General features: G+C 38.6%; 1 protein-coding gene across 1 annotated transcript in view; it reads left to right on the top strand.

Annotated features, from left to right (window-relative positions):
- Nucleotides 1-14,143, top strand: part of uba7 (ubiquitin-like modifier activating enzyme 7) — a 37,189-nt gene extending 23,046 nt beyond the window's left edge. Inside the window, exons 22-24 of the mRNA XM_069144852.1 lie at nucleotides 10,250-10,351; nucleotides 11,420-11,502; nucleotides 13,034-14,143. Of these exons, the coding sequence (XP_069000953.1) occupies nucleotides 10,250-10,351; nucleotides 11,420-11,502; nucleotides 13,034-13,166 (318 nt within the window). The 3' untranslated portion in view covers nucleotides 13,167-14,143. The remainder of the gene's footprint in view (nucleotides 1-10,249; nucleotides 10,352-11,419; nucleotides 11,503-13,033) is intronic.
- The last annotated feature ends 17 nt before the right edge of the window (nucleotides 14,144-14,160 follow it).

The raw sequence follows: 14,160 nt of genomic DNA, 5'->3' as shown, positions 1-14,160 counted from the left end.
CAAAAGAGGCCCTGCATTGGTTTTATGCATCCTCAATGTGCACAGGGTTTCCAGTCAGTTAAGGATCACCAAAATGGTTCCATTTCATACTGAGGGGTATGAATGTTTGTGCTTAATCTTATGGCAACTAATCCAATAGTTGTTTCATTTCACTCAAATCAATAAATGCGGACCTAATGGTGGTGCTAGAATAAATGCCAGGCGATTACCAAAATCATTTGGATTAATCTTCTGGGTAAATAGTGCTAGCATGGCTAAATATGTCTCATGTTGTAGATTCTCTTCTCAGAAAAAGCTGCGTTTCACAAAACAAGGTATGTGTTTATCACTGACTTTTGATATCAGGCAATTACATTACATTACATTACATTTCATTTAGCTGACACTTTTATCCAAAGCGACTTACAATAAGTGCATTTCAACCATGAGGGTACACAACCCAGAACAACAGGAATCAATGCAATGACACAAACTGGTTTTATAATAAACCAGTTTGTAAAGCAGCAGAATATATTTCATTCTATCGCTGTCTTTTCTGCTTAGAGACAGAAATATTGTCTAATAAAACCTCGAAGCCAGTTGGAGCTTTAGGCAGATAAATAAAAAGTTCTCTCTTTCCATCATTTTGAAAGAGATATATCAAACATCTCAACACTGCATAGTGTCTGCATGCTTGTTTTTTGTGTCAAGGATTGTGGAAACATTTGGCTGAAAAGCCTTGCTCCATTTCTGATCCAGAAAACACTGGGTTACATTTTCTACACAACATGTATTCTTCTGTGATGTCAGTCCAGTTCTTTGGATGCCCTTGGATTTGTCTTTCTCTGGAATTTGGGTGGTATTGCTGGATTTACAAGAATGATTAAAAAGTAAGACCATACATTAGTGGTTTTGATTTAGATAAATGCTTCTGGTATCTCAATACATTTTTCACGTATTTTTCAAAAAACAAATAAAACCTTAAAGATTGCTCACAGTAAGCAATATTTTCTTTGCTGTGTCTGGGAAGATGCATCTTTAATTGATCTTGTGAGTTATGTGGTGCTCTCATGCGTCTCAGTCTTATTTGTTTGTGTTCAACATCAGATACGCTTGTAGCTTATTAACAGTTGACAAGAACTGGACATCATATTGACCCACAGATATCAAAAACTCACTAGAGTGAACAATGCACGGAAGTGTTGCATCACTCCATACGATCACATCACATGACCGGAGAGTGTGACCTTTCATTTCTAAAGCTCAGATCAATGTTACAAATTAGGATGGTGCAACAAAGTGCACACTGATCACAGAGATGTATGTTGGTATTGAATTCATCCTTGTGAATGAGAGAGCTGCATCCCTGTGTCACCCAATCAAAATGTACTTCTATATAGATATGTACAATATAAATATATGTAGTGAAAGTGCAATACAAACATGAGTGAAGGTACATTTATACAAGACTTCAAAACACAAGATCAGTGCCATCCCATCTTTACACATGCCTAATCTACTCATAAAAAAACCCACTTGAAATGTGTTATGAATGACTTGCATTTATTACAAATGGAAGTAAATTAATAAGTCTTAGTATCCATATTTCAGGCTCCATCAAATGCATCACTTTGAAGCACTTTGTCAATAACCTATTTTTTTTTTATAACTGTCAGTCAATTCTGTCAGACATTTGCAGTTTGAGTGTCTCCACAGGCTGCAGCATGTCAGTGGCCCATTTGTGTTTTATTGACTCAGTACTTCTGCCCCAGGTCATCCCAGTCAGGTGGAGAGCTGTTATCTTCTCATTTGAAAGACAATCCCATTAAGAGGCTGTTTGCTGTTTTACGCATCAATGGAAGCCTTTCAAAAGCAAGATCTATGTGGTAAACTCAGCACTCTCCTGAGAAGTGTCTTGAGTGTTACTGAGCTGCCACTCCTGCTCTTGCTCTTGCTCTATTCTCCACCAGCATCAGTCATCTTTCAAAACGCACACTGGAATTTAAAGTTTCATAGGAGGCTGTGGCTCAGACGGTAGAGTGGGTTGCACACTAATTGAAAGGTTGGTGGTTCGATCCCCAGCTCCTCCTGTCCGCATGCCTAAGCGTCCTTGAGCAAGACACTGAACCCTAAGTTGCTCCTGATGGTGTACCATCAGTGTGTGAATGTGCTCCTGATGGCAGCACCTTGCATGATCTCATTAGTGTGTGAATGGGAAAACCATGTTAAAGCGCTTTGAGACCAAAAGGTGATAAAGCGCTATACAAGTCTAGACCATTTAAATACCGATTGTTTGGTTTTTTAATCTCTCTCTTACGTTGTATATAGACAGAGTTTAGGGCTGGTATCCTGTGAAAGAGGCCAGGAGTGAGCAGTTGGAGGTCCCAGCCATCTGTTTCTTCACTGCAGCCCAAAGAAAGTGGTGATCAATAGTGATCAAGTAGCAGATGACATTCACCATCACACAAAGGGCGCATTTTACATGACAGTACTGTTGTCCCATTGTTTCGAACAAAAAGGCCAAAGGACAACATGTGAAGATGTGTGTTAAGTGCTCTTTGTATGGTATAATTTTTGATTATGCTGCAGTATATCTATCTCAAAGCAATATTCACCTGTGGTATTACTGTAATAATTGTTTAGTCTTGATTAGATCGTTTATGAAAAGGCTTTAATTCAGTTTGGTTTCTTGGGCAAACATCATATGAACATATTTTAATGGAAGAGTTCTCACTTTACAGCTCAGAGCTTCCAGCTATTGATGTTGTGATGTCACTGACACTGTCACCACGCATCACCATTGGGTTTGTGCTCTTGGTATGACGTACAGTAAATACTGGATGGTGAAGTCCATACAAAAAGAGGAAATTGATTAGCCTCTAATGTTTCCATTTAATGCAGTGGGTGTTTGAAACCTGAGAGATGTTTCCTTAATTCAATTTTAAAAAGTGATCTTTCCTTTGTTATGACACAGTAAATGTCTCATAAACATTCAGTGTATTTGAATAATTTTTCATTTAAAAAAATATAAATGTTATAAATGTATAACTAGCACAATATAATGTAAAGTAATTTGAATCTTTAGTTATTTTAAATCCAATAAAGAAGAGACACCCCTACCTGCTTTTAAATTTCGGACTTTCCACTATTTAACAGCCTGTATCAGTTCAGTATAGCTTAAATAATCTTGATGCACAATTGCTTATTCTGCTGTATACCGTGCATACAATACAGTCAGCAGCAGTGAAAAGCGGCTTGACTTTCAGGCTCAGTTGAGGACTAATCTAGGATATGAAGATTTAGTGAAAAGTTACCAGATTGTCTACGAAAGGAAAGCTAAGGGAAGCTAAAAGAGATTACGATAAAAAAAAAATATGATCTAAAGAGACCCCACACCGATCCTCCATCTGCCTCCACTTTGAAGCCCTCCAAAGGAAAATAGTTGCCTTTGAAGAAACAGGCCTCTAGCCACAGTGGGTTGTAAAAACGTTTCTACTGTTGGGATTCTGGCCAGATAATGAAGCTGAGACGAGAGCGTGCCTCTGCAGAGATATTTCTTGTGGCAAACTGTAGGTAAGAGGACTTAGGGAGGTTTGCCTGAGTCCAGCTTCCTGTCTGCAAAAGTGTTCCATTGTCTTAAAGGGCAAGATTGAATTGCACATTATGAACAACATATTATGATTTCACTCCAAATGCAGTGACCTGTGCAGATTGACCATACTGGGACTCTTTACCTCCTTATTAGGTTCATTAGCTGAACTTCCTTTGGCTGCACGCCCAGGCCCTCATCTATATCTACAGACAGAGGCATCTATTTTTGGACTCCATCAATCAGTTGCCCTTGTTATGGTAAGAGACTGAATTTTCTATAAGGTCATATATTGTTAGCTGCCCTAGTGAGGTCTCTTAATGTTCTGGGACCATAAAATAATAAATGATGTCGGGACTGTTATTAAAACCAACAGATCAAAGTCCACAAACACCAAAAAAAAAATCTCAAAAGAACAGAACAAAAAAAAGAAGACTGGTCATGAAAAAGCTGACATACAGTACATTTTAAGCAGAAAAACACTCAAAAAGTACTCATTTGCCATTCACTAATATTGTAAGTGAAGTTTTTTGATTGTTGGTCAAGATTGTGACGGCGAGGCTTGGTCGACTTTTGCGTCAGACCTTCTCAAAATTCTGTGTTGTGACTCATTGGAAATAACACTTTGTGATGAAACCAGATCCTTCTGACCTTTTGATCATGTAATTCTGTAGATTTGAAGTGTAGGTAGATGAGAATGGCTCATATGCCGTGGTTGTATTTCATTTGAGATGACTTTTTATTTAACATTTCCCTGCATCTGCTGCTGAATTTTTCACATTGGGTTACATGAAAGTCAGTACTGTTCTAAACAAATAAATAAAATACACTGTAATATTTTGTAGGTGTAATGCAGTGATTTCCTTTGCAGAAAAAACATGAATTTCACATGTGCAAAAACTCATGTGATTACATGTGACCACATGCACTTGTGCACGTGAAACTTGTGGTTTTGGAACATTTTCATGGTGTGATGTATGAGGCCGTAGATGAGGAAGTAGATTCCCATGTGAAAACTTTTCCACATATTTTCCCCATTTTATCATATGTTCCATGTAGTAAACATGGATCATACATGTCAATGTGGAAAACATGGGAAACTTGTGTTTTTTTCTGGAAGGGTTTTATAGTCACTTTAAAGGATTAGTTTGTTCTGTTATTGAGAGTATTTGCACATCTTACTTTTTTAGGGACAGTTTAACTTTTTTGAATTTCAGAATTTGCATTACAGACAGATGATTTGTTTTATGTTCTGAGTTGCTAAAAATAACATTTTATTTCTTTGTTAATATCTCATCCTGTTTTATTGTTTTAGAAATAAAAAAAATTGGAAGGGGTATATGCACATTGAATCCTATGTGTCTTGTTTTAAGATGAGATAAATTACTGTCTACACTCAGATTTTTCAGGAAGAGAGGGGGAGCACTCCGGGGCTTCCTGTCAACAAGAGGAAGCAGCCTGCAGCTCTGGTTGTTCATATCAGGGCAACTTCATATCTGAACATGCCACATAGGGAGAGTGAATTTATAACATCAAACGATGGAGAAGTCACAAACACTGATTAGACAGTTGGAAAATTTAGTATGATTTAAAAAACACAAACATAGATTGCAGGGAAGCATTTTGAATTATATCTCAGGACAAGTGGATGAAAGACAAGTAAGCATTAAGCATTGGAATATTAAACATGAAGCCGGAATATGTTGTGTGTTGCTTTTGCATAAAGATTGTGACTGAAGTTGACACAACTACTGCACATTCTATGGTCAGTTTACATTCAAGTGATATTGTCTGTGATTTTTTTTTTAGTTGTATCAGTAAAGATATGACAGCAGTGGTTAAGTGTGAGGCAGTTAAAAACTTGAAATGTCATAGTGTCCTTTATTGTTTTAGAAAGACCAGCTGTTTTATGTTTTATGGGCAAGTTCATAGCTCTGTTTATAATACAGCAGATGAGAAATTTGGCCGTCCTCCAACAACAGTGCAGACAGAGTATTAACTTATATATATATAACATATGTTCACCACTGGGACTTTATGCCACTGCGGTACATGACGTGGCCATTTGTCTCGTCCACATCCTCTGAAGTTTAACCACCCAGAATCCCGACTGCCAGTTCTACTTTCTGTCCAAACAGACTGCTGGATGTGCACACATACAGTGAGATAGGACAACTAGCTTGAACACTAGTATTAAAAAAAAAAATAGTTTTTTATGAGGTCGAACAACTTGCCTCGACGGGAACAAGCTTGTTTCTCCTTTCACTGCTGTTTAGTTCCATTACCATTTTTTTTAATCTTCATTGCCAGACACACTACGGTTTTATTTTTAATGTGTTGAGCACTCTCAGAAATTTCAGCTTGCATTTTTTCAAGTTGGACACTCCAATCACAAGGCTGAGCGGACCGAGTGCAGCTGTGATTAGCCACAAAGCAGCACTTGGCAGTGATTTGGCAATTGCTCTGTTTTCAGTATAACAGGTGACCTCTCAGACAGTAATTCTACACTCTAACCTCAAGACAATCTTGCCCAACTTTAATACTTGTGTTATATTACATTGTTAGTGCAATAGCTCTTCCTTTGATTGGTCTTGTTTAAAACTGCAGTATCCAGCTTGAGTGCAGTTGGTTTATTTAACCAACGACATAAAAAAAACTGCAGTTAAAAGCGTGTGCTACAGAATATTGTGTGTGGGCTAAAACAGATAAAACAGATTTAGTGTTATTTTCCACTCTGATAATTAAGTTCAGTGGTGCTCGAAGAGGAAAACAATAACTTTGTGTTTCACATTTCCCCATAGATAACTGTTTCATCGGGGCATCTTTGCTTTTATGGTGGAAGTTTCACGATAAAAGGATACTGCAGTTGTGCTTGTGGGAAACCATTTGTAATTGTTTCCAGCAGTTAATTTGGTTCCAGCATTCTTGCTTATTTTTTTTGTGTGTCCTGCTTTACTGTGAATAGTTGACGTCACACTATAAATGGACCGATAGTAGCTGATTGGCTTCACGTTCCTGCCAGAGTTGTGTGACAGATATGTAAGAGAGGAAGGGAGGCGAGGGAGTAAAAATAGCCTGCACGCCTGCTTTGCATTGTGTAAAATCAGCATCTGCACACAAAAGCACTCATGAAACTCTCTCGCATAGGACCACTGAGAAAAGAGATCTATTTTACAGTCCAACAATGATGTTGCCTTTGCAAGAGCATTGAAAAGAATTCTCTTTTGTACCATATGTGCATTTCAGACTTGAATCCTGTTCTGTGCAGAGAAAGTTGGAGGCTGTACTAGTATTTCATTCTCGACACACACACAAAAAAAAAAAGCTTGCATGGCTAGGATGGTGATGAACATCTTGCAAACAAAATATGCTTTGTCTGAAAACTGGGACAAAGGACGTAGACACCCAGTTAGACATGAGGAGAAGGATAAGTATGCTTCGAGTGTGTCTTCATAACCCCAAACCCCATAAGTGATGGGAGTCGAAAAGTTCCCCTTGGCTGCTGGAGCAGAGATAATTGGACCCAGGTTCAGCCAGAGTTTTGGTATTCACATCACGAGCCAAGTTTTGATCTTCACAACTTCTCTTACCAGACAGTATGCAAACAGGGTCGTCTGACGAAGTGACATATTCAGACTTATTTTGTCCATGTGAGGAATCCGGACCCTTTTCAGTCGGCTGATGTTTTTTTTTCCCCTTACACGTGAGGATTATAATGCTTAATGTAAACATGTCATTTGATGACCAACACCCACAAAGTGGCAACAGAAACAGCTAAATATATGTTTGCAGGGGTTCAATTAATCTGTGTGGGTGTCACAACTTTGTACTGTGTTGTTGTTTGGAGGTGGAAGGTTGATCCTATACGGCTATGGCGGATCATCCATCCTAAGATCTGATCTCATGAGATGTGAGAGGTATGATGACAGCGCTTTGGGGTAACAGTGGAGCCTGAAGCAAAAGAAAGAAATGAGTTAAAACTGTCATTCTATCAGTGAATGACTGTTTGTTCAGCTTCATTTAGACTCACGAGACTCTGTCTTCATATTGTCTTGTTATAAGGTCTTGATGTATCAAATGCATTCCAGCTGTTGACTAAACAACATCATCCCTTTGTCTTAATATGCGTGTACCTCTAATGTGAAAGGACACAGTCAAGCTCGCAGTGTGCTTTACAGAAGGGTAATCAGTTCAGTTGCGATTGCTATGTGTTAACAACTAATTGGAATTAGTGGTATCCTTATTATGAAGATTTACTCGTCAATTAATTATCCTACCAACAAGATAGGTTAAGATAAAATCAGACTTTATTAATCCCACAGAGGGTAAATTTAGTAATAATTACAATAATATAATAATAATTGAGATTAATGATTTATTTGTCTTTTTCTCTTAATTTTCTGCCACTGTTGTAGTTTGAACCCAGTCGTAGTTTATTAATTCACATACGCCTTATGAAGAAGTGCCATTTATTGCTTGTGATATTTGGAATTGCAACTCAATCCATTGCTGTGTTCCAAATGGCAAACTTGTGCACTAACACTCACTATTTTGTGTGCATAAGTGTGTTCACACTGTCAAGTACAGAAACATGCAGTGCACGACAAGTACCAGGATAATGCACTCAAAACGCCCCAAAAAATAAGTGTGAAATGCTGGACACTTTCCACCCTGAACGGTCGCCATCTTGGCTCCATAGAGGAACGGGCGGGGCCACCAGCTGGTAGCATTTTCAAATTAAGGTCCTTGAAGTATGTAATTTGGAACACAGCACATGATATTAATAGACGTCAACAGATGCTCATTGAAAAGATGTCCATCAAATACTACAAGTGAAGTGCCTCAAGACAAATGGTTAGAGACACTAATTCTCCACTGATGTAGCATTGAACCATAGTAGAAGAACATGGATTAACAAGATGATTCAAACTTCAAACAGTGAAAAATATCATGGAAATATTGATGGGAATACAACATTTCCGTTAGTTTCATCGAGCTGTTTGTATGCAGATGAATGACCATGATTCTAAATATTATGCAAAATGATTGAAGTCAGATCAAGTCATTTCGATCAGCTGATTATGTAATAATTACGACAGGCCTAGTATAATTTATTTCCATTTGCATAGATATCTGCGTTGTCTAGACATTTTTTTCCAGTAACATTTAATCAATTCAAATCTCTTACCATCTGCTCAACGGATTGGAACAACTTTTGGTTCAGGCATTCCCAGCACCATCAGCATAGACATCCATGTCTTTCTCAGTATGAGTTATAATAATTTTGTTGATCCCTTCAGATTTTTTCTACAGAAGCATCATCAGGTCAAAAATTACAGTTTGACCAATACTGTGGTTAAATGACTAAATACCTGCAAAACTATTGACATTCCCATCAAAGCTGTTTTTTGCATTTAACATTAAAATACAAATGTTAACGGCTAAGATGCTAAGTTACGATGGTGAATATACCTACTAAACAACACCATGTTATTTGTTGTTGACTGTTAGCTCAGTTGCATGGCTGGAGACTCTTAGTCTAGCTTTATGCACATGTTGTTACATCTCATCCTGTCCGTTAAATGTCCTTTCTCTTGTTTTCTAATATTCTGGTTTCCATTTCTAGTTTTATTTTGTTACTCACTTCTTGTTTTTGCTTCAGATCACTTCACTTCTGATCCCTAGTGTTTCCCTCCTTTGTGATTGTCTGCCCTGCTCTGATTGTCTCCACCTGTCCAACTGTCTCCATCTGTGTCCAATTGTCTTCCCACCCTCGTGTGTGTATATGTAGGCCTACCTGTGTCTTTCCCTCTTGTCTTTGCCAGTTTGCAGTTAACAGCTCTTTGTTCCAGCGTTGATTTTCAGTGAGATTTTCCTTGTGTTTGACCTCTGCCTCTTTGTTCCAGGATTTGTTTGTCTGTGCCTTTGTCCCGTGTCGATTTACTGTCGGGTTTTCTTTTGGACTTTTGGATTGTACCTGTTATTCTGAGTTTTGGATTTCCCTTTTGATTCCTTTATTGTCACTTTGATTTTGTTTGTAAAGGTATATAAACTGAACTGCCCGTCTGAGAGTCGTGTACTTGACTCCATGCCCCGTACACGTCACACATGTAAAACTACAATTACTTATCCTATTAGATTCCTTAAATTAAAGAAAATGGCCCTTGTGACTCTACATTTCAGCAACTTACAAGGAAATCTGGCAAGGTGTCTGGAAAAAACCCTATGTTGCTGTTACATTGCATAGAGCAATACATTTATATTTACACAGATGCAGGTTTTATGAGAACATTCTTCAACTTTTTCTCAATTTGCACCCATATCATGGGCTCTAAACACACAACATTACATGGCTACATGGATTCTTACTGGCTCAGGATGATTGTAAAACTGTGAGAAGTCTCAAAGATGGAACCTGAGAAAAGCAGAAAAGTCCCTCCATCATTTCTGAGGAAACACCTTCTTCACCTCACTGTGGCTTATTGGAGTCTGCTGATTGTTCTCAGCTGCTTTATAACACAGCAGTGACAAATGCAGTCTGTCTGTCTCTGAGTGTCCAGCACTCTTGTTATGGACACAAACATGTCCTACACATCTCTCAGAGCAGGCACTACTTCGTCTGTCAACTTTGCTCACGTGTGTATGTGTGTGTGTTGCTGTATGTAATGTGTCCATCATCAGGTCGCAGGAAAGAAATACACCCTGTGGGATGACTTCCTTGTTGAGGGCAGATGCAGCGGTCAGCAGGAAATGACCTTGGAGGAACTGTTCCAGTATATCAAGGTATGCTCGCCTTATCCCTCTCAGCAAGGTGCACGGAAATACACACTGCCTTCACACCCGGTGCTACCGAGGACACATTTTGTGAATGTTTTTTTTTTTTTCTCTCTAAACCGGCTCACCTTCCTCTAGTGCACACAATCTTATTGTTTGAAAGAATTGGCGACTTTACACCGACCATTCACCACTTCAGAACTCTTCTCAACCACCACAGAGGAAGAAGAACGGAATTCGCCTATTTCCCAAAATGTCAAACATTTCCTTTAAGGCTTATACCACTCTTCTAACAAATTGGATTTCATGGTTGGTAAAGAATGGGCGCAGATGGATAGATCAGATCAAATTTAAAACAACTACCATACCATGGCATTGGCATTGTTTTCTAACTGTTCTAGTTTGTCAATCTTATCACCAGTAACGTAAGACGAGCGCAATGAATCACAAGCTGCCACTTCCATCATCTCATGAATGATTATATTATTTAACATATTTGCTGTATTGTTGTCACAGTCCAAAAAACATACAGTTGAGCAGAACATAGTTAATGTGATTGCAAAGTATCCCAGAATGCAATGTTAAAAAACACAAACAATATCTTGATCACATTCCATAACCCTGCTGATAACTGAGATAACAGTTAGCATGTAAACTCTCCCGTTTTTTTGTCTTTTTGTCTTCATACACTTGTATTTATTCCCCCCTGTGCACATTCTTAGACTCCCAGTCTAGTTTTTATGCATGCACATTTATGTCCTGAACAGACATTTGGTTTATTGATTCTGATGGATTTCTGTTTTCTGAGGAGGCAAAAGGAAAATAAATTGGCAAGCATTGTGACTGCTCCAGGTTTTCTTTAACCTTTGAGTTGCCCTGGTGTGCCTCTGGAGACACTGCAGAGCTTCCTGAAATGCTGAGGTTGTAAAAGGCCACAGGTCGCTCTCAGCTATGCAGACTGATATCTTTGCAGGAGGTAACTTTTTGTATTGCATACAGGCAATACTCTACCTGCATGCCTTGTTAACCTTATTATATTCTACTGCAAATTAAATTGAATTCTTTGTCTTTGTGCAGGAAAAGTACAGCTTGAACATCTGCAGTCTATTCTATGGAACTGCTATGTTATACAATGGACACAAGGAGAGGCTGAAGAAGAGGTACGTAACAGTAAACCGTAAGATACAGTACAGTGTCGCACATGTCTACACGCACAGCCCTGCACATCTAAACAATCACAAGAAGCAACGCTCTTGTGTTTGTTTAGAGTCTAATGGCAGGATGAGGCGTTTCCTCTGAGCCTGTGAGGAGTGAGCTTGTTGACACATACACATGCGTCAGTGAACACAGATGATTGAGATTCCTCCTCAGGTTTCCTCCTGTTTGTTGAGGACAAGAGTTAAATGGTTAAATGAGTGTGGCGTTTTTTCTGCATCTTAGAAGCCACACTGTTTGGGCCTGTTCAGTGCTGCAGCACATTACAGGCACATTTCATAATCCTGAGGGCGAATCAGATGTCTCGTGCTGTGAACTGTCCTCATCAATTAAAGAACTGAATCATAGTAGAATATAGACCCTGCGGGATGTTTAGATTGCTGTTGGCATAAAGAGAACAGAGTAATAAATCAGTTGACCTCGAAAGTTTGTTGGCAGTACTTCACTGGGTAAATTAATATTGTGTATTAGTCATTTTTGCTTAAATCTTGGGAGCTCTTGAAAAAAATACTTTGCATATATATTTTTTTTAATGCTCAAGTCACTGGGGAGATTGGTGTTAGTGTTGCGATTAGATTAACCCTCGTGTTGTCCTCGGGTCAAAATGACCCGCATCTGTGTTCAACCAAGTTCTATTTTATTTTCATATTTTTTTGGGATCATTGGTGACAAGGAGGCTGTGAGGGTTTCTTTAAAGAATGATGACCAATGATCCCAAAAAATATAAAAATATAGAAATAAAATAGAACTTGGTTGAACACAGCTGCGGGTCATTTTGACCCGAGGACAACACGAGGGTTAAGCTAAAGGGGAGAGGGGCAGAGTGCTGACCATGTGGGCAGCAGACCCTAGAAACGCCCTCACCAGCAGTCACTTCCCGCAGAGTCACCCCGCCCCAAGCTTCCTGTGTTGGGTCAGTAAACGGGGAAAGAAAAACATTAAAAACTCAGATGACACTAAAAATCACAACAAGGGAAAGTTTTATTTTTCAACAATTCTCGTGTAATGTAATGCAATATATTGCTTTTTGACATTCATAATGTTTCTAAGATGTAAATTCTTTGAAACGGATCACAATTATATTTTTTGGATGGTGAAAGTTTTATTTTTAGCAAATCTTACATAAACAGGAGCAATTATTTTCATTTGTTGGAGACTATTTTCAAATGCGGATATGTGCTAATGTTTATTCCCAGCAGCAGTGTACAATGGCCTGTTGACATAGTAATCGAGGGACATGTTACTAAGAGCCACTGTATGACTCACTGATGTTTTTGTAACTGTTTTTGGATAGTAATGGAAGTCTGTAACAGTTTCCCGGCAAGAAACAATCATCTTTATGTTGTTTGTTGATGGAAAGACACTTTTGAGGACCTACTTTAATATGACTGTGTCTAACAGGGAGAACACACATTTGTTTACCTGGTTCATAACTCTTTCCGGATAAAAGTTATAGGCCGTATGTATTTTTTGCAGTGTGTCTGACGTGGTGAAGATGGTGACAAAGGCAGACATCCCTCCACATAAGAAGATGCTGGAGTTGATCCCCTCATTTGACGAAGATGAGCAATGTGAGTCGGTCCCAACTATCAGATACCTGCTCTCATGATGCCATCAACACAAAGTGTCAGTGAAAACGGGCCACATGAAACTGCTTCAGTGAAACAAAGCAAATTTAACTCTCCTGACACATCATTTAAAGAACAAGTTGATTTTAAAGCTTAATCGGTTGTTTACAAAGATTGATATGAGTGATTTGTTTTACAGCGTCTGTCTATCTATTCCTGTCTTTTCATTTGATATTGTTTGAAATTATTGCACTAAAACACAGATTTTTATTGATAATCACTCTAATCACTGTAATCAGTTGTCCTGTCCCTGAGCCATGTCCCCATAATACTGCATAATGAGCACAGATTGAAATACAATTCCTCATTTGGGCTTTTCATTTGGGCTTTTTATTTGTCATTTAGTTATATAGCAAAAGAGGAAATCTAATTACACTTCAAATTCCCCTACATTTTCTTTTACCAGAAATATCTCTCCTGGGCTCTGCTTGCCAACTTTTAGTTTTGATTTAGATGTAAAGTGTGTCTTCTGAAGATGCAGGGGAAAAGGTTGTGAAGATGCTTGCCAGGTCCTGTGGATGTAGATGATCTGACACTGCTAGGGAAGGGCTTGTACCAAGGTTTAATTCAGGCATGGCATTGAAGGGGTGCAGGCAGACACTTGCAACCACCACCCTCCACCTCCCTGAGGAATCCCTGCAGCTGTTCAGAGTAGAGGCCTGCATCTGTCCTCAGATTACTTATGTGTGCGTCCTGCCCTCTTCCACAACCTCACAATGTGTTTCACTCCACACCCTCACATTAGCATTCTTACATTTTCAATTGGCTATGCTTTCCCTGTTGGCTAAACTAAAATTGAATGCTGTCATGTGAATCATCTCGGTAATTATTACTGAAGCTACTTATACTTGTAGTTTATAAAGATAAATGTGTAAATGGGATTATGATGCAAGGATGCAGTTTGGGATTATGATGTCTTTGTGAACAATAATGCAATAAATGTGTCTTTGAGGAACAAGTTATATCTGTGTACTA

This window comes from Embiotoca jacksoni, unplaced genomic scaffold, assembly GCF_022577435.1.
Source record: "Embiotoca jacksoni isolate LCO1_2020_lvr unplaced genomic scaffold, fEmbJac1.0.p SCAF_1, whole genome shotgun sequence".
Lineage (NCBI taxonomy): Eukaryota > Metazoa > Chordata > Actinopteri > Embiotocidae > Embiotoca > Embiotoca jacksoni.
This window is presented reverse-complemented; position numbering and strand designations above follow the sequence as displayed.